We start from the raw sequence: 22,246 nt of genomic DNA, 5'->3' as shown, positions 1-22,246 counted from the left end.
AAAAAGTATTCTAATTCAAATAGGTTATATTCTATTTTAGATTTTAGCTAAAAGTTAAAATCAATTTTAAATATTTTTTCCTTGTGTATTAGTATTAACCAAATAAAATTCTATTTAATTTATCTCTACTAATAATTATGTTTAGGAAAAATTTCTATAGTGTACGAAATGTTCAGACATCCAAAAAGACACTGCAGAATATAATTATTAAGATTTCTTGTGCTACAAGAAAAAAGTAACTGAAAAAAACATGCCCGATAATATGAAGCGCCTTTGACATCAAGTTTTACATCATTTTTAAATCTAGAAAAACCTATGAAATATCATAATGACCTACCAAGTATTTCACCGGAGACTGATAAATTATTAGCTTTTTTGCAATGTATTAATAAATAATATTTTTACCAAACAAGTTAATGCAATATTCTTCAAAAAATTATATAGATTTGGTCGAGGTTATGTGAATCGCGAATATTATTATATTACAACTTAAGAAAACTGTAATATCAACTAAGAATTTTACGAGATTGGTGTGATTGTTGAGACTAAAGCGAAATTATATGATTGTGAGATTCGCAAGCCACGACTTTCACCTAGACATTCAAATCTTTCTAGTATTTGCATGGACTCAATTAAGGATTACTATAAAATAACCGTTATTATTCCACTTTTGATAAATTTTTCAAAACAATCAACGATTTCTTATTCGTCTATTGTTATCCAATTCACAAATAATGTTACCTAAAAAAATCCGTCTGAGGATAAAACCTTTGATATTGAAAAATTAGATAATTCGCAAAATTTTATTCAGAGGATATGAATTTATCTGAAGATCCATTGGTGCGAAAGATTAATATCCTCTAAAAAATTTATGGAGGCATTGCATACTTTAACATTTTGGAGCTTTTCCCAAATATATTAAGAAACTGTATATTTTGTCAACAATACCAACTAGTACATGCATAAATGATAAGACCTTTTTCTTCATTACGAAGAATAAAAATATCCCAGAAGTGCGATATAAGAAAAATGATTGAATGGACTAGCTCTACATAATATACATACATATTAATTTAATCCCCAATACAGAGCAGCCCGATAAAAAAATAGCGCAATCGTATAGAAGTAAAAACTAAATACTGAGCTTGATCAAGATTTGAGGAATTTCTTGATGGTGAAAATCGATCATATACTTTATTTGGTGGTAAGTTACATGGCAATGGTTTTGGATACATCTAATAAATCACCTTTACGTGATATACGTGATATATAGCGCACGTTGAAGATTCAACAGAGCTACGCTAGGTTTTCCTCATTTCCATCTAATTGGAACAATATAATTTGGGTATAAAGTAAAAATATGAGGAGCCCTCCACGCGTTTGTGGGCAAGCCGCACGTACTTGTACGCGCACCATTTCGAAAAATGATGCCTAAACGTTCATAGGCTTTAAGGAAAAAGGAAGGGACCAAAAAAGAGCCTATACCCAAGAACTGCATTTAAAAATTTTAATTACTTTAAAGGTGGGATGTGGATGGTTTAATTTTTAAAAGTTTACTGTATTAATGTTAGTTGTTTTTAGGAAATTGAAAAAGAATACTTCTAAATATAGAATAAATCCGATAGAATCAAAAATAGAGAGGTAAGAATATGAATCGAGAAAAACCCAAGGAACATTTTCATCTGAAGTATCTTTCTTTGATGTGAAAGAGTTTCCTGATTGACTTTTTACAATTATTAAGCTTTATGAATTGTTTCATGTTTACATTTAGCTCCATCAAGTCTTTTATAGCTTTATAATACCATAACGATTTATATTTGGTATACTGTTTCCCTTTGTATGTGTAAAGCCAGACGATAGCATCATGTGCAAGGTTGCGATCGGAATTCCTTATAATATGGGCTAGAAACTGAATCCGACGTTTTTTTAAAGTAATATTTATTGGAGTGTGGCTAGATTTCCTCCAGAGGTTAGAATTAGAGATGACCCTGGGGTAAAAGATACCATTGATCGTTCTCAGGCAATTGTTTATAAAAGATTGGATGCGTCTTAAGTCGGTCTTGTTAGTTTCCCATATATCACCTCCGTATAATAAAATGGGGATGATCGTTGAGTTGAAAAGCCTCAACCTCGTAAAAACTGATATTTCTTTGGACTTCTACATTTTCATATACATGTAGAACGCTTTTTTCGCTTTTTGTGTTCTAATCTTCAATTCCTCCTTGCATTCGCCTTTGTTGTTGAGCGTCACTCCGAGGTATTTGATTTTGTCTACTTTTTTGATTACGTATTCACCTACCAGAAGATTTTGGAGTCGTGGTGTATTTGGCGAGGGAAGGATAACCGTTTTGTTGAAGTTTATCTTTAGACCACTCTAAGGCTTAGGGTTTTAATCAGAAAAATCAGTCTTTCGGTCTCTTCAATGTTTTTTGATATCACGACTAAATCATCGGCATATGAAACAATCCTATTAGCAAAGTGAAGTTTTTCGTTTAACCCGAGGTCTGCCAAATCAGCTGCGGCATTTACCTCTTTTATGATCTTGTTTATTATGACATTGAAGAGAAGCGGTGATAGAGTACAACCCTGTTTTACACCTTTTTTTGTTTTGAAATAGGGGGATACTTTATCATTTATTTTGAAACACGATGTAAGTTTGAAGTAATGGTTCCTTAAGATGAAAATAATGTTCGGTTCAATGCCGCAATCGGATAGTGCTACCCATAAGGCGTAATGGTTTACGTTATCGAAAGCCCTGCTAAAATCTACAAAGGTATAGTACGATGGTATCTTATATCTCCAGCATTTCTGCATTTTTATTTTCAACGCTAAAACTGGTTCTAAAATATTCTTATTTGGACGGTATGCGCAAATATATTTAGGAAATAGATGGGGCGTGGATGATATGATTTTGTTTTTTAAGTGCACCATAAAAATCTTAGAGATACAGGACGTAAGGGCGACTGCACGGTAATCAGTGAATTTCTGTGGGTCTTTAATTTTGGGGAAATTACATATAAATGACTTGTTCCATTCCTCCTAGGTATTTCCGCACTCCCAAATTTTGTTAAAAAGGGCTAATAAAAAGAAAGATGTTGTTCTGGGTGCTATTTTTAGGTATTCAGCAGTAATATTATCCAACCCCGGAGCTTTGTTATTCCGTAATTTTTTTTACTACTTTTACTATTTCCTTTATGGAGAAACCCGACTGGGGTGTGGCTATATTTATAGTTAAGTTTGTGAGTAACGTTGCTTTTCGCGAGTCGAATACCATCATATAGTGATCGAGCCACAAAGCTATTTGCTATTTGCTCGTCCTGGTCAATGATCCTTTTCCGTTTCTTAGAACAATTGAGGGGATTTTCTTAAAACTACATGGTTTGCTGAAATATTTTAATTTTGTAGGCATCATAGATTTTCCTTCATATCTTTATCTATATCGAAGGCTTTTTTCGCCGTGTATATACGTGTATCTCTCCGTAGTAATCTCTGTATATCCTTCCATAGATCGCTATTCGAGGTGTTCTCCCTTCTTAATTGATTTATTTTTTCTAGAGTGTCTCTAGCCATCCATTCTTTCCTAGCGAAAGGAGTCGCGTTTGGCAAAACGTTGTATGATTCTGTGTGATCTATTTTAAACCTATCTGGTTGCATTTACAAAGTTAGATTCTTTCCTGGTTAATGTTTGATCAAAAAGTCTCACATCTTCTGGTTTGTACTTTAGTTGGTTTACGTGTTATTAGTGTTCGTGAGAGATGAGAATTTGGACCGATAGGAGTTTGGCTACTTACATTATGGTAACTCCATAAGTTTTTAACGGTAATGTTTGCTCTTAGCATTCTGTGATCTGATAAGTTAATATTTGTTAATGCTTTTACATCATCAAACCACTGGTGAACGTTAGAAATGAAAAAGTCGATTTGAGATTTTTGCCGAGCTCTCAGAAAGTGTATGTGTTACTTTTGCGGTGGCTAAAGAAGGTGTTTTCAACCTTGAAGTCTTTGTTTCTGCAGAAATCAAGGAATTTCTTACGATGTTCGCAGTTTCGTTGTAGTATGGTAGCATGTCCAATAACATTACTGTTTGCATATTCATCTTCTTTGCCGATTTTCATGTTAAGATCTCCTAAGATGATTGTATTATATCTTCCAGGTAGGGAATGTATCGTGTTTATCATGGAATCAACGAAACTAGATCTCTCGTTCCTGTTTGGGGGGAGCATAGATTCTGTTCAAATATAACAGTCCGCATCTTTCTGATACCGGAACGAATTTGATTATGTGTTCCTGCATGCGCTTATTTATAAGGAACGCTATACCGGTCCAGCTATTCAGGGTGGTGCCCGAACAAAATATTTTATAGTCATTAAAAGTAGCCATATTTGCCCCTGGAGAGTGGGTTTCCTGAATGCCAATTATGTCAATTTTTTCAGCTGCTAACATCCTTAGGAGAACCTCCAATTTGTTTTTCATTCCTTTAATGTTAAGAGACGCTATTTGTAGCTTGCCTGTGAACTTATGCTAGATAAACCAATAAATGAAACCAATAAAGAGAATAAAAACATCGGAAGTAAGTATAAATAAAAACCAAAAGTGATTTGGGAGAAAGGTATTAGTCTGAAGATAAGTATATAACGGAGAAGGCAACCACATTATGTACTGCTAAGGAGTCGCGAAGAGACCTTCTTATATAATTTACAATGATATTTGCCTAATATGCAACGCTATATAACGCAGTTTAATGTATATTATTAACATCATAAGGTGGTCACCAGTTTCAAAGAACCTGAAAAACTTAAAATGAACTTACTTTTGAATACAAATACAGAGACTGCGGTTTAATGGGAAACTCAATCCAAAACTGGAATTTAACGTTAGGCGTTTTGCTACCATTTATCCTAACCATGATACCATTTTTATTTCAAATGCGAATGAAGGTGTATAACATTTCGTAATAGTATAAGTTTTTATAAAGAGAAACTTCCCAAAAGATAAATTAAGAAAATAAATTTAGTACCTACTAATAACCTCAAAATATATCTAAAAATTTATAACGCTAATGTTGGAAAATATATCTAATTGGTTAACCTCCATATCATTGTACTGGTTTCGCAATTTGGACATTAAAAGAACAGAAACAAAATTATAATATAATAGACAAAAGGAGGTAATGAGCACTTAAGAATACCTGAGTAACGTAATAGCAAGGAGGAGGGTACTAGATCGGATTTCTCCGAAACCAAAAAAATCCAAAATATAATAAGAATAAAACAATAATATTACAAAACTGCTTATTCATAATTCATTTAAACCTAGTATTTGAAGTATTTCCGTAAAACGAATTAACCAAAATGAAGAAAAACTAATTATATAAAAATATAAATATTTTTCAAAAAAATTTTACGTGAACAGAGAAATAAAAATCAAAACGTCATCAACGTCAAAGATGGAACAGCACCTGAAAGGGAAAGGGGGAAATTACAAATGACCTAGGCGCCAAAAATTTAAAGACAACGGGAAAGGACGAATAGTTGTATATACTGTAATATATAACGCGGGAAAATTATACAGTAATATATAACGCGGGAAAACTAAAATTAGAATAACTTAATCTATTATTGGCTAGTTAAAACCGTTAAGTGAAATGGTAATAACTTATCTGGAAAAATTGTGATAAATAAGGATAAAATTTAACATTAATTCACTATTTATGGTATAGGTTTATCACCTTATTTTAGGGGAACTTAAAGATTTTAAGATTGATCTTATATATAACTGAATAATCTAAAAAGTTATATCTGATGATATGTATAATATATAAATAGATAAATATATAAACCATAAGGAAAAATGATTATACTAATACAGACGTGATAATGTAAAACCCATAATACCATTAAAGGTAATGATACAGATGTATTATTTATGTATTAAGTTGAAAGTTAAAATTATTTCTTCAGATGATGATAATAATTCAGGGACTTATGATTCAGATTGGATAACTATTCGTTTATTTACCTTATCGTCTATTTTTTAAATTTTCTGCTTTCCTAATAATTTTAATAAATATTTATTAACCATTCCTAAACCTCATGTACTGCTGAAAGAGTAATGAGTAAAATTAAATTGAAAGAGTAATGAGTAAAATTAAATTAATTAAAACAAGGCTTCGTATTACCATAAAAGATCCATTTCTCAATAATTTAACCATTTTATCAATGGAAAAACTTTATTTAAACAATTAAATATTGATGAAATTTTAAATTTTTTCGCTTTCTCTTCCCCTAATTTACCTAAATTTTAATTTATAGAAACCCCAGTAATAGCTTTATGTAAAGATTAAGAAACTTCATATAGTCAATTAAAGATAGATCAAATAAATTGAAAAAACAAAATAAAATAAAATCGAAAAATAAAATTTAGGGACAATCTGCCGATTAGAAATGTCTATATATAATCTCTATAATAGAGATAAATTTACCTCCATATCGGTATTTTAGTTTGAAACCGAGAAGTTAAAAATTGACGTGAAGGAAAAATTTTTTGAAAAACTATAACTAACGCGATAATTTAGATTAAGATAGTGAAAACGTTCGAGCTAACAACTATTTAAAATTAAAAGTATGAAGAATGCATTTGCTAAAGTATAAAAAAATAAAATGAGAAATAACGACAACATCTATACAAGCAAGACTACCTTAAGATGAAAAGGGAGAGAAAAAAATAAAGATCTTTAATACAGAAAAACAAAATAAAATTTAAGGCTGTATAGAGAAAATTTACCTCTATATCTCTGTGCACATTTGGAAACCGAGTTGACATAGACATTATAATAGAAGAAGATTTAAAATTTGAAGGGGAATAAAATACAGCTTAGCGTATAAAAGTAAAACTTTACAAAATTTTTGTTTAATAGAAGATTATGGAAAAGGAAATGATTAATAAAAGTAAATAAGTAAAACAATAATAAGGGGGAAAAATTCAGGGTGGGATAACCTAATCACTTTACAATAACGAAAATTATAAATTATACTAAGCTCTAAATAAATAAATACAAATATTAATAACAAGTTGTATAACATATTCTCAAAAAGCAAGAAAGAGAAAAATTTAAATGTTAAGAAAAGAGAGATCGATGGCGCCCAATATTAGAAAAACTTTTATTTTAAGAGAAAACAAAAGAATTAATATAACAGTGGTGCCTAGAAAGTTAAAAATATGAATATTAAGAATATAATTTTAATTATTAGTTATATTTTTAGCCAAGAAAAAAATATATAAGAAAAAATGATATTTTCTAGAAAAAGTCGTTTGAAATTAAAAGAAAAACATAAATAAAATTAATAAATAGACAAAATAAGTAAAATAGAAACATATTTGGGAGGGAGTCATAAAAATATTAGCGAGTGAGAGATAAGGGAAATAAAAATTAAGCGTTAAACTAATATATATAATATAAAATATATACGATATTCAGATTTAGAGCTCTTACAAGTTATTTAATATAAATTTATAATAATATATTAATATTTATTTTAATAGGTAAATGTCCATTATAGACTTAGAAGATTCTATTGCTTCTACTATTGATGTAACAGCAGATATAAGTGAGAATGAGAAATCATTAATAGTTGAATTATCTTTTATCTCATAATAAATCGTTTAAATCTTTTAATATAAATATATTAAAGATATTAATAATTAAATTTTAAATTCCAATAATATTAAATCCGCAAGTTGGCGTATATTATTATAAAATACTATTATAAAAAAATATAATCATTTAAAAATGTTATATATCAGAATTTACTCCTAAAACATTAAAGATTCATTTTAATAAGCTGAATTATCATAATACGCATGGTGGAGGGCTATGTATAATACATGCCGGTAAAGTATATTGTTAATATTACTATATAAAATATTATTTTGTGTCAAATGATATTCAATAATACCAAGTTACTATTTAAATAAAATAATTTAAATATTATTTATCTTGATTTATCTAAATATTATAGTAAATGATTAATTTATATTTAAATAGTTAGAATCATATTTATATAAATATTTCACATGATGCCATTCATTCATTTACCTTTTTTTACCTCAATAACAATAGATTTTTTTCAGTCGTCATATATCTTAATATATTCAATCAGAAATGGATAATCACGTAAGAAAATATTTATATTACATGGGTAGGTCCTTAAGAATCTAGATACAGATGTGAAAAAATTAATCTAAGATACAGATACTAGTATTTTTTTCAAAATATCAAAATAAAATTAGAATAGTTTATAAAATATAGTTTTTACTATTTATTTGTGAAGAACATAACATATTCATTTAGTAAGAATGAATATTTACAATAATTAATAAAATATTTAATGGTGAGTTAATATATCAGGCATTTTAATATCAGTAATAGCCCATTCTTATAGATAGGGAAGGGAGACTAGTATTTTTAATTGGAGTTGAAACATTAATTTGTAAAATAGTATTTAAAATAGATTTATTATTTTATAAGATAATCAAAATTTTCAAATAATTTAGTATTAGACCTTTGCCATTTTGGCATACATAGCATTGTACCGAAACCAAATAACTTTTCAATTAAAGTTGATGAAGATATTACAGTATTATTTATAAAAAAATGTTATTTATATTATTGAACTCAGCAACACTTGTTTCACCAAAAAAAATATTTTCTTTATTAGATATTAAATCTATTGATGTTATAGTTTTGAATATATACTATGATACTACATTTAGAGCTTCTTTTATTAATATATTTTGAAAGTATTCTTTAATTCATATCTTAAAATATTGATGTGATATTCATATCAAAAAAAAGCCTCATTATATTCAAATTATTGAAAAATATTTTCTTAAATTTTGTCCATACCATCTTAAGCATGAATTTTTAAGAAAACCTATGCTCCTTATAGCCACATATAAATAATATATTTCAAATATGTTTAACAAAATTTGTGTTTAACCCTTTATCATTTTTATGTTTATACAGATTTTATATCCAGCCTTTTTAACTTTTATTTTAAAAAAATTTCCATTTAAAATTTTAAGATTAGGATTTGATTCATGGGAACTTATTTCCATAACTTAAATTTCACAACCTTCTTCTTCACTACCATCCTGCAAATTAAAATATATTACATAAAATTGGTAATGATATTCTGTCGAGTTACATTTATACAGGGATCCAAACCGAAAAGAATATCTGTTCGGTTCAGGTTCGGATAAATATAAAGGTTCAGGTTCAATTAAAAATAACGCTTCAGGTTCAGTTTTGATTTCTGCATTTATATATAAAATGTAATCTTTACTAATTTCGTTTGGTTATTTTATATCCATTTATCTTAATATAAGTTGTAAATTCTTAGTTAATTTTGGTCGTCGATATATTTAAAATATGGCGGAAAAGAATAAGGAAATTAATACAATATTCTTGAAGAAAATAAGATATATGCTGTGATATGTAAAATTTTAAATATGAATATTAAAAAGTATCTATCTTTTGCCAAGAAAATTAAAATCAAGGACAAAGGAAGATATTGTAACTAAAATTTTTGGCAAAGAAGGACTTGTATTTTCATTAAGCGATAAAATCTTTGGAGAAAAGGTTGAAAAACTGCGAGATTATTGTAGAGATAAACAGTTTATTAAATTATTGAAACATATAGATGCCAGTTTAAAAAATAATTTATTTTTATATGTATATTTACCTTTAAAAAATAAGGTGATATCGTATCTTTATACTAACAATAACTGCGAATCTTTAAATAATGTGTTAAAAATAAAGTTTAACCGAGATTCTACAACACCTGTGCATATGGTCAATAAAATTTATGAATTAAGTTTAGCACAAGAAAAAGATTTTGAAAGAGTCCTTCTTGGTATGGGAAATTATTATTTAGCAAAAAAGTATGATGTGACAAAAATTCGTCATGAATGGGACCAGATAAGTGACGATCAACATAAAAAAATAATATTAAATGTGCTTAAATCACATAGTACAAATAAACGAAAAAAAATTACCTCGACATGTGGTGGATTGACATTAATTCAACCTAAAGGATCTAAAAAACCGTGTCAATATAAAAGATCGAGATCAGATAGAACTAGAGCCTAGTTATTATAGTTCCTACATAAAAATTAACCAGTAGGTACTAATTTATTTCAGAATTAATTTATCCAAAGGCCCTTTTTAGGGCCATAACACCCAAAGGCCCTTTTTAGAGCCATAAAACCCAAAGGCCCTTTTTAGGGCCATAAAACCCAAAGGCCCTTTTTAGGGCCACTCAACCAAAAGTTCGCTACAAAATCCAAAGACCCTTTTCATGGTCATTTAAACAATCAAATTATATAACTTTAACGATTAACTTAACAAAACAAAATTTGTAGAAAAAGAAATACATGGACGCTTAACCCATCAACAATTCTCATTAGATATTAGCAGACGTTAAAACCCCAAGTTATTATATCTCAGAATAGCAAATCAAAGTCTTTCGAAATCAACTGAAAATTCGAACAAATACACCAACCCCCCCCCTCTCCATTCTTTACTTAAAACCAATATATCATTTTACAAATAAAATATAACGACATTTATAAAATTACCGGAATCCCTTATCTAAATTATATATTTCCCCTAAAAATGGTAAATCTTTATACATTATATACATTTTTATGCTAGGTGTAAAATAATCTTTTATAAACATTATATTTTAGATAAAATTTTTCTGTGATATCTTATTTATTAGAATGATATTATTGTATGGTAATATTGTAATAATGGCAATAAAAACAAAGTGGCTATTTATAAAAAAGATCAATATCAAGTATGCAAAAATTATTTTAAAAAATTAATTTATCTTACTTTAACCATTAAAATGTGATCATATGTAATTTATATATTTGTTCTTGCAATTTTTCGAATGATAGAAAATATCTGGAATTTAGCTTACTTTTAAGTAATAATACAATATTAGAATTCAATAAAACAAAAAATAATTTTAAATTTTTTTATAAAATAATAATACGCCATCTTGCGGATTATTATTGAAATTAATTATTAATATATTTAATATAATTATATTAAAAGATTTAAACGATTTATTATGAGATAAAAGATAATTCAAGTATTAATGTATATTTCTTTATTATTGAATATATCTAAAAATTTAATTTTTTATAAGTTATTTATATCATAGGAAAATGGATCTCACTACAAATAAAAGATAGTATATAAAAATTTTTACCTAAGCATTCGCAGTTTAGTCAAACCCGTTTATATAGCAATATTATTTTTAAACAATATTATATTTGCTCTTAATATTTTTTATTTTACAATATTTTATTATTTAATTTCGAAATTGTTATTTTTTTAATGATTGGCTATAATAAATTATATATCATGATTAATTCTAATAAATTTTTCATGTTCCCAAAAAAACTATTTTACAGACACGTAACCAAGGAGGGTGGAGGGCTTCAAATTTAGCTGTTTTCGTAAATATCATTTTAAGCAAATAAAAAACTTCTCCCTACCCCAGAAATGTATATAATATAAAACTATAAAAAAGAATTTGAAAGAAAAATTAAAGCGGACCTAAAGATCTCCAAAATAATTTTTGGGGACAAAGCCCAAGAGCCCCCTCTTTAGAAAAATCCTGGATATGTCTAGACTATTTTAAATATTAAAAAATATTATTTCCTCTCCCCCCACTTAGAAAATTACTAGCTACTGGCCTGATGTAGATAAATCTTATTTGTAAATAACCGTTAAAACCCGTTCCTCCACTTTTTCAAAAATTAACTATAGATAAAAGCCATAAAAAGACATAATTTGACAAATTTTTAGAACTCTATTTTTTATGAGTAACTAATTAAAGATCTATGTTTTCATCCTTGTCCCGCTTGTCATCCATCGATGCCCTCTAGAGTTCTGAAGGGGCGAGCCATTGGTAATATTATAAATAAAATATAAGTCCGGCCCGTGGCCCTAAATATCAATGTATTTCTTTCCTAATCATATTTTATATAATAAATAGAATAAAATAGATTGAAGCTCATCAAATTATTATAGGTATCGCTGAATATTTAAATTAGAGCGATAAAATTAATTATATTTTAGATTAAAATTTATTCTTTATAAGTTTTTTAAAAATTTGGGCCTCCATGACTCACTTGCCGGGTCTAGTTCTAAAAATAATTTACGACCGGGCTAAGGGCAAAAGGATTTTTTTTTAAATAAGAAGTTCTCCATTTTTCAACACTAGTTGCGGAAGTGTTAATAATTTTAAAAACATAATTTGAGGGCCGATCTAAAGTATACTATATTTTTTTTTACTTTTATTGATTTTTTATTTTAAAAAAAATGTATATATAGTTACTAATTTGGGCTAGTAACTCCCTAATGTGACCAAAATTTTGAGTACCAATCAACTTTCTATTGATCATACTGTATTATGTATTAGAAAATGTCTTAATTAATTGGAGAATTGTCTAAAGTTGGCAAATTCTTTGTCTCCAGGGTGCTCGAATTAGGCAGGTTTTACTGTATTATAACAAGTTTAAATCCGTCTTAACTCTTACTATCAATATGGTAATAAATACAATATCTTCCAAAATTTAAAAAATTGGCCTATAAAATAATAATTTTTTTTAAAAAAATAATCTTATTTTGGCAGACGAAATATGTTTTAACAAAATCTTCCAATTTCGCAAATTAAAATCTTTTTCTTAGCTCTCGCTGCGTATCAAAGCGAAAATTGTGATTCCTATATTTTAAAGTTAAAGAGATAGAGTTAGTATTACATATTTTAAAGAAATTAGTCAAAAATCTATTCAAAAAAAATGTCTCCATCTTATTGATTTTCATATATTTTAATTTAAATAAATACATATATTTACAAGTTGTTTCTAATGAGAGATGGATATATATATATATCATTACATTCTTTTTATATTGAACGTTTACTGATAACGCAGTTATATTTTATCATCTGTTTATGGCTTCCAAATTAGCAAATATCATTTTAAATCTTTATATCACCTGAATTACAAATCCTAAAAAACTATTATAACAATTTTAATACCATTTTACAGTTATATTTATTGAAATTTTAACAAATCCAACTTTTTATCATTGTCACTGATCTTATGGTCGACAGTAAAAAGTCTGGCAATTTGGTCTGCTTTGTAAGATCGGTTTAAAAGATGGAAGAATTTTTTTTTAAAAATTAAGACTTGTCTAAATTACATCAATATTTTACAAAAATTGGCAAAAATGCTTTAATTGCATTTTCAAAACTCGTTATAAGGGATATTAAACTAGTTGATTCATATGATATTGTTAAAATGGATTCCCAGCCACCTAATATTTCAAGCATATTTATCAGATATAATAATATTTTATTAAGTCCGAAAAACAAATTAATTTCGTTTTAATTTCTATTTAAAATTGAAAAAGAATATTTTCCTTAACAAGCTATATCAGAATTCTATGAGAAGTTATATTCTAAGGAGGGTGACCTTAATGCCAAAGAATTGGGGAGAAGTTCTTCACAAAATTAGTTTATCTATAAGTTGCAACAGGTTCATGGTTTAAAAATAGGTTAATTATTGTGATAAATTAGGGATAAATGTTTTGTAATTTTATTATAGATATTATTTTTATTTACATTTTGGAAGTAATTATGGGTGGCTTCAAAAACAGTCGTGTTTTAAAATCTTTATAACTCCAAAAAGGTCATTCATTTTTTTTTATGAAATAGCCATATTTTATTTTAAAAATTATATATTGAACTTAGCGTCCTCGAATATTTTTATAAATTTAAATAGTTTTTTTTAGAAAATTAAGATGGAAAAATACCAAAATTTGACTAAAAACCTCAAAATATTTTTTCTCAAAAACTAGCTAGTTTAAAAAAAATGAGTTTTGAGTTATTTTTTGTCAAATTTTAGTTATTTTTAATCTCAATTTTATATTTAAAAATAACGATTTAATCAAATTCTATAAAAAAAATTGAGGATATACGAAATTTTATTTATATTTAAAAAAAAACAAGTGACATATTTTAGATAAAGATTTTAAAAGGCTATACTATACTGTCCTGTCTGGTCAATCCGAGTCGGGTTAAAAAATTAAACCGGGCTGAGCAACATGCAAAAAATATTTTTTGGGCCTGAAACTTGAATACAATTTTTGGACTTGTATAAGTGGTCCCTCTTCAAAGTACTTAATCCGAGTGGGATTTTATGATGATTTACTAAGAAAAGTCCATTTTTAACTTATTTTTTAATCATCTTAGTATTTATAACTAGTGTAGAGGGGAAACCGAGGTAATTGTTAAATTGCCTAACTTTGACCATCTCTATTGTGGCTTAGTCAAGCTTTTAGCCTAAAAAATTGAGTTAAGCCTCTAAGTTGAGTCTAAACTTGAAGATTGATTTGAATATTTTTAAATAAAAACATGGCTATGCTGTTTTATAGTTGACTAAAGTTTGGTAATTTAACAGCACTAACGGGGTAACAATATTGACGCGAATTATTTCTTAAACCTTGAACATAAAGACTCTAAATTTAGTGTAAAGATGTATTTTATACCTTATTTCTTACTTGTATTCATCTTTTAAAAACTTTCTTAGTTGGGTATATTTTGCAAAAAAAAAACGTTTTTTTTACCCAAAAATTATAAAAATCACCGTCTAGTTTTTTTCTGCATTTAGCAAAATATACTAAAAATTTAGAATTTTGCAAACATGTTTATAGAAGCCATGGCTATAATATAAAAGTTATCGAAGGTTATAGCTTAACTAGAAGTCATAGAATAAAGATTTACACAATATATATCACCTTGGGCTAAAGTTGCTATGGGTAAAACGGTTAAAGTGTTACGTCTGATTTAAGCTGTAAAAAGATAATTTTAAATATTAAAGTACACTATATAAAAATATACTTTTATGCAAAAAGGAACATGAATAAATAGTTTGTGTGTTATCTGGAATAAAATTATATGAATAGTTTCAAAAGGGAAGAATAATTGATATGTACCATGTGCCTAAAGGGCGCATTCAAAATGTACTATTTTTGTTTGATATAACTTTATATATTCCGGTATTGTATTGATTAGTTTATAAAAGTAATAAATAGATGTCAAAATTACAATATTATGTTCAATTAAACAATATAGTTATGTTCAGTTTTAATTTAACCACTCTACCCTGGCTTAGCCACTTTATCCTGGGTAGGGTAAAATTGTGAAAATGGCACACTTCGCATAATTAATTATAGCTTCTAAGATATCAGGTAGAGACTACACTAGAATTCGATTATTTAAATATATAATTTGTTATGTTTTATTAATGTTTTAAAACATTATGATAAAAATGCAAAACACCAATCGTTTTACCCAGATCTCCCTTAATAAGTAATAGACTGCGTTATGAAATGCATACATTATTTAATTACTAGCCTCTTCCTTCTCGCAATATATATAAGTGTCGAGAGTCCCAGGAATTGACCCACATTTTGTTGCCTCAATGAAAGTGAGAAATTCTCTATATATAAATAAAATCGTAACTTATATTTCTAGAAGACATCTATTCCTAATCATTTCGAAGTGATTAGACAAGGATATTAACTATTATTCATTTCATATTCCCTTTACTTAACATTTTATCGATATATTCATATAAAATATATTTTAATCAAATTTTAATTATTAACCTAACCCACTGCTGTGTAAAAATTTTAAGGCTTTATACCGATTCATTTTTAGTGTTCTATTTATGTATATTTTAATTTTATATTTTTTTAAAATTAATATTGATTTAATTTCATATAATATTTTTTTTTATTTTTTTGGATAAAATTTTTTATTCAAATTAAAAATTAATCTTTATAATTAAGGATAAATGGGAAAATTTTAAAATATAGATTATAATTTTATCATTTTTATGTTTATTTTATATTATAATATTAAATGAATTAAATATACAAGGAAATCATTTTTGAAAATCATTATTACCTTTTAAAGATCTACAAGGCATGGCCCGTCCGATAGCCCTACCCCTAGGGCTATTTTTTAAAATATATTTTAAAATGCGCCTAGCAATAAATTACAACGGATAAGGTAGAGCAAAAAAATCATAACGGGTCTAGCAATTCATACATAAAAAGTTTTCGGGCCCAGTCGCACAATTTATACATAAAAAATAAGGCAAAAGCCTCGCAAATCTCTGATTTTTTGTAAAATTTTGCTGTGATAGCTATATAATTTTTTACATGTGAATGACCGACTAATTTTTTTTTAATGATAATATTTCCAAAAAATTTACGAATATGAATTTGCAGATATAAAAAAACAAATTGAATTATGATCTAATCATCTAATTTAAAATATTACCATAAAAATATTTATTTATTATTGCTATCAAAAGGCAATTTTATATTTTCGACACCTTATACCCTCTATTTTGTGATAACTAAAAAATCAATAAAAAAATGTATTACCCTTATCGAGCGAATAAAAAAAAATGACATGACATCTATATGTGTAAAGATTTTTCTCTCTAAAAAAAGATATATTTTTTATGATCGGAATAATAAATTGGTAATATCTGAAAATATCAGTTTTTAATAACAAAACATTTATATGTTTAATATATAATCAAAGGGTAGAAAAGAAATATCCGATTATTGTCATTTATCACTCGTGACAAAATTCATCGATGATAATAATATTTTGCAAAATATATACATACCAATTTGTTAAATATTATATCTTTAAAAATTTATATGTCTAGTATCTTTGACCAAATCATGTAGCGTTATATATATACATATATATATTAACAATATTGCTTTTTCGACCTTACGAAAGTCAATCTTTCTATATAAAAGTAATATATTATAGAAATACTAGAACCATTTTTTTTATAATGAGACCAAAAATGGACCGCATCCTTAAGGTGCCATCTTTATATGGTATTTTAGTGAACATTTCTCGTTTCGAAAATCGGAGACTCATATTTTATTCGTTTCTTCACTTTTATATACCTTCCAGACAGAGCGAGTTTTCTCCGAAATGGTAGAAAAGACAAACCCAGCTGAATCGAGAGTGTTTGGGAACATATGTTTTTAAGGTGTTATTACCTTTTTGAAAAAAGTTTTGGAAGTTACCTTTACAAAACCCATCAAGAACTTTGTAGCTTTCAATATAGATCAGAGAGATACTCAAATGCAGGAATAATCCAATGCTTAAAAGATATATAATATAGAAAATGCTTGGAAACTTTTCTTTAATTCTTTTCTAAAAGTTATTTTTTTTTCTTAAACAGAGGACTTGAATAAACCGAAATTATTTTCATTTCCTGAATTACTATTTTCTTTAGCCAATCAAAAGAGGTTCATCAGCCTCCAATTTTATACCTTTTTTAAAATCGTTTCTTTTTATTCTATATTTCTCTTCGTTTTTATTTATTATACATAAATATATTAATTTTAATATTTACCTGTCGCTAATTTAAATTCAATTTTTCTATTTTACAACTGTAGCATGAACTTTTAATATTTCCTTCTTTTTTATTAAAAAATAATAGATAAAATTTAATTCGGAATTGGACAACTGAATTTGCCAAAAAATGCGTTTTTATTTATTTAATTAAAAAATTTAGGATCGACACTGGTTCGCGTCCAAAAAAATATAAATTTCACAAAGATTATTTGAGGGCTTGAACCGTTATTTAGCTCTTGAATCCTTATTCTAAAATCGATATGAAACAATACTTTATTTTAAAAATGATTTGTGGGAAATCGTGTATAGCTATCCTTATATATAATTTATGATTCCCAATTAATTATTCAAAAATAAAAACCTCCACTATCTTCTTCATTGACTTTTACATTGTATAATTATTTTAATTTATATATTATTTGTTATAAAAATGTTTCAATTTTTATTGATTTTTATTACTTAAAATTGGTTTTTTTTAAAAAAAAAATTAAAACAAAGTAAGAATATTTTTATTTTCTTATCTTTTTTTGTACAATATTTTATATTTTCTTTAAAAATATAAATTTTTATAAAAATATTAAATAAAATAGCTATTTTATTTGTTTTTAACATGTTAACTTTATTAATAGTCTCTTATACATGACATTAAAATTAAAACCAAAATTGGATAAATAAGTTAAGCATAAACTTGAAACTGGTACTCTTAAATACCTAACCAAAAAAATATATGTAATAGATAAAATATCAAAAATGCCAAAATTTTATTTTATTAATTAATAACATTAATCATGTTAGCAAAAATCAACATTCACATGATATATACAAATAATAATCCACTTGAAAGAAAACGAATGTAATTAATGACAACCAAGAAGCAGCACAAAATTCCAATAATTCTCAACTCGGATGAAAGTTCAAACTTATCCAAAACTCAGATAGATGATCCATTGATGAAACCATATTCGAGCCATTTGAGCTGTACTATAAAACATAAAGATAATTGTGATAAAAATGTTAGATCCAATCTCACAACCTATGAGAACAATATTTTACCTACATTACATACACAAATTCATAACAATAATAATAACTTGGAAAAAAATATAATTGAGACTGGAACTCACGAAAATGATTTGAATGTGCCGACTATACTTCATCCATCCCGTTCTTGTCCTAATAATATGGATTCAATAAATAATATCGAAAATTGTAATGAACTCGAAAGGATTCCAAAAAATAAAACCGATTACTCAAGCAAGAATTCCGGTAAAACAATTCCTCCCAAGATGTGCCAAAATAAATACGAGCTGAAAGAAATATTGGGAACGTAAGTTTATATTCAATTTCAATTTTAACGTTCAATAATGAACTTTCATTTTTTCTTTATTTCTTTCTTTTTTCAATTATAAATTCCTTAGCTCATTATTATGAGATATTTTAGAATTTTAATAATGTACGGTTGACAAGTGACAACCAATATAAATCCAGAGAATCCTCTAATAAAATAAAATCTAAACATGAAACGTAATCTTAAAGAATATAATTTAAAAAGTTAAATACTTTAAAACATTTATGAGTATACTAATGCATAAATTATAGATCTAGACAAAGGGCCTAAGGAGAAAGAAGGATAGGGAGCCCATTCAATTTCATTCATTTAAAACAATTAATTTATCAAAATTAACTGTCATGATATAAATTCTGAATATTCCTCAATTCCTATCCTAAAATTGATATAACATTAAACTATTATCCATGTAGTTCCATTCTCCATTGTTGGGTAATGGCCAAAAGTCAGTTTATTTGCTTAATCTCAGGCTGTGCCGAATAAGGTCTACAAAGCATCGAAGCACTAGTTAATTTATTTATGCTCTTTTCAAAATTTCGCTTATTTTTTAGAAGAAAAAACTCCGAGGCCGAGATGGTAGTTTTCGGTAAAATAATAGGGTTCACACTTTTCTTTATCTGGCTAAAAATTGGTTTAAATGGCTAAAAATATAACAATTACCCAAATATATACTCGATAGGAGGGATATTAAGTGTTTAAAATATGAGTCATTTAATGTTATATTATGGTAAAATAAAATTAATCTGTTAAAAAATAAGGAGCTATTATCTACTGAAATTCAAAGATTTTGTAATAGTTCATTTCTTATTAAAATAAGAATTAATTGTAAATTTTTTTTCATATAAGTTGTTGCTTCAGCTTGGGGCTCTACATATCCATGGTTAGGGAATTCGCTCAAACTCTCATGGATTTATTTATAAATATCACGAATTTATTTATTTGTTATTAATTAATCGAAAAGATATCCTAAAAGATTGATAAAAGTTATAAAAATTAAATTTATGAGAAATTGTAGAATGATTGGACATAATTGATCCAAGCCGAATTATTTTTTTTTTAGATTTTATATTATCAATTTTATATTGGACATATCGATATCAATCCCGTGATACTATTCTCTTTACTTAACACAACTTTTTAAAAGAGGGGAAAAAATCATTTATATTTTTCCTATTTTATGATATTCAAAATTTTTTTAATCAATGATAAAAGAGTTTTCTTTTTTCAAAATTCCACCGAGACCATTTTTTTCGGATTTATTTTTTTTAGCATTTAAATTCAATTTAAAAGTTGAATATATTTATTTTTTTTAATATTAAAATAAATATTTCTGACATTTAAATTTATTAGACTATATTATTATGATGATAAAAACGGGAATGAATATATAAATATATAAATTTTTTTTATTTGTCCTTCAAATTATAGTTTTTTTATATCTCCCTTTGTATTGTTTGGGTTAGTAAGGAACAGAGCCGGAATTGGGAAAGAACTGATTATCGAAAATAAACCGCAATGTAAACCGGACCATAGCCGGATTAGTCTTGTTAAACCGCTCGATTTTTACATACGGCTATTCAAAATTCGTCAAAGATAAAAGGAACGCCTTTCATTATTTTTTAGATATTCCATTGAAACCAATTCAAGACCAAACAGGCAAGATCAAGTCCAACCCGGTGCCCAACCCGAGAAAACATAATCGAAGCTCCTTAATATTTTGGTTGTTTGCCTATAGTAAAGCTGGTCATGAAAATAATATACTTAGTATTGTTGAGTAAATGGTTAAATGTTGGCTAATTTGGCTCAATCTTAGGGGGGCTTGCCTGAGAAAATCCGTTAACATTAAGGCATTTTACTTTATATTGTTTCTTCTAAATTTAAGCTGCTATTATTTTAAGAAAAACCCCGAGGTCAAATGGTAGTTTTTTAGCTAAAACTTAGTTTAGCCGATTTTTAGCCGGCTAAAAATTGGCTTAAACGGCGAAAAATATAATAATTTCCCAACTATATCAAGTATTGACAAAAATTAAGAAAAGAGAATATGAAAAATTCCAATTGAGATATTTTTTTAAATCTTTGGCTAGGATTGGTTTTATAAATATTAGACTAGTTCTAAATATTATGATTAAAGAGGGCGTGATAAATATGTGTTTTTTTTGTAAGTAGACGGGATTTTTCAAAATTTATATTTATCGGGCGTTATGGGCGAGGAAATAAAAATTTCTTCATGCGTGGGCGGTTTATAAAAAAGGAACTATTTACCAGAAATGTGTTGAGTTATTATAAATATAAATTATTTATAAAGTAGTATACTTATTTTGGCCTGTTAATAAACAAGTCAATTTAAATATATAATAATGGGTATATTGTATTAATACTATAAAATGGCTGTAATATGTGGAAGGTCCTTTTATCGTAAAACCTGTCTAATTTGGGTTTGGAACCATGATTTTTGGTCAAATTAGTACCCAAATTAAGAAGATCCCAAGTTAGACAAGTATTACTGTAGTTGTTTTATATTTTTTTATTAAAATTTAATTTTGATTCCTTGTAATTTTATAAAGAATAAAAAGTAGGGGAAAACAGGAGTTAGTAGACACAATTTTTGTCCAAATCATCATAGATCAAAAAAATAATAATCGCATCATGTAGTAAAATATCAATGGATGCCATAACTGACATATTTGATGGATATTTAGTATTTTCATTATAATTATTTTAGTAAAAAGAAGTTTTTGACCCTACAAACCCCGGATCATCGTATACCTGATCATCGCTAGAGCCATTTGAATTAAGTGGTGGTTAGGGCCAAGGGCACAAAAAGAAGGTTTTTAAGATTTTGATATACAATGTAGAGATCTGCAAAAGTAAGCCCGCACCTTTTTTTAAAAAAATCGGGTTCATGTTGGGCCAGGCTTAATATTTTTAAAAAAAAATTCGGGCCAGGTAGGGTCGGAGCCTTGGGAATTTTTTTAAATATATCTAAATTCGTCAATTTTATATTGAATTTATGCAAAGTAAAACTATTTGATTCTATTTATAGAAACTAGACGCCATAACATTTATCTTTTATTTTGAGTTTTTATAAATATTAATTTCTATATTTAAATAAATTCAGGCCGGGCCGGGCATGGTCGGCAAAATTTTTAAAAAAATCGGGTTCGAGCCAGGACAGCAAAACTTTTTTAAAAAAATTTCGGGCCGGGCTTGAAAAATTAGGCCCGATTTACCAAGTTTATTTCATATATTGGGTTTACATTAATAAATTTATCATAGAATATTACAGCTTAATAAAATGTTATATACATCTAAACCTGTAATAAATGTGACTATTCTTTGATGACATTTTATTTTCATAC

The 22,246-nt window shown here is 27.0% G+C and overlaps 1 protein-coding gene across 2 annotated transcripts in view; it reads left to right on the top strand.

Annotated features, from left to right (window-relative positions):
• The first annotated feature begins 8,073 nt into the window (after positions 1-8,073).
• Positions 8,074-22,246, top strand: part of LOC135925168 (calcium/calmodulin-dependent protein kinase type 1-like) — a 42,067-nt gene continuing 27,894 nt past the window's right edge. Inside the window, exons 1-2 of one of the 2 annotated variants that reach the window (XM_065460380.1) lie at positions 8,074-8,172; positions 18,335-18,866. In XM_065460380.1, the coding sequence (XP_065316452.1) occupies positions 18,400-18,866 (467 nt within the window). In that variant the 5' untranslated portion in view covers positions 8,074-8,172; positions 18,335-18,399. Of the gene's footprint in view, positions 8,173-18,201; positions 18,867-22,246 lie in introns of those variants that run through there. The other variant, XM_065460381.1, reaches the window with a different exon arrangement.

This window comes from Gordionus sp. m RMFG-2023, chromosome 2 (genome assembly GCF_954871325.1).
Source record: "Gordionus sp. m RMFG-2023 chromosome 2, tfGorSpeb1-WG-v2, whole genome shotgun sequence".
NCBI lineage: Eukaryota > Metazoa > Nematomorpha > Gordioida > Chordodea > Parachordodidae > Gordionus > Gordionus sp. m RMFG-2023.
Note: the sequence above shows the minus strand (reverse complement) of the source record. Positions and strands in the feature narration are given on the sequence as shown.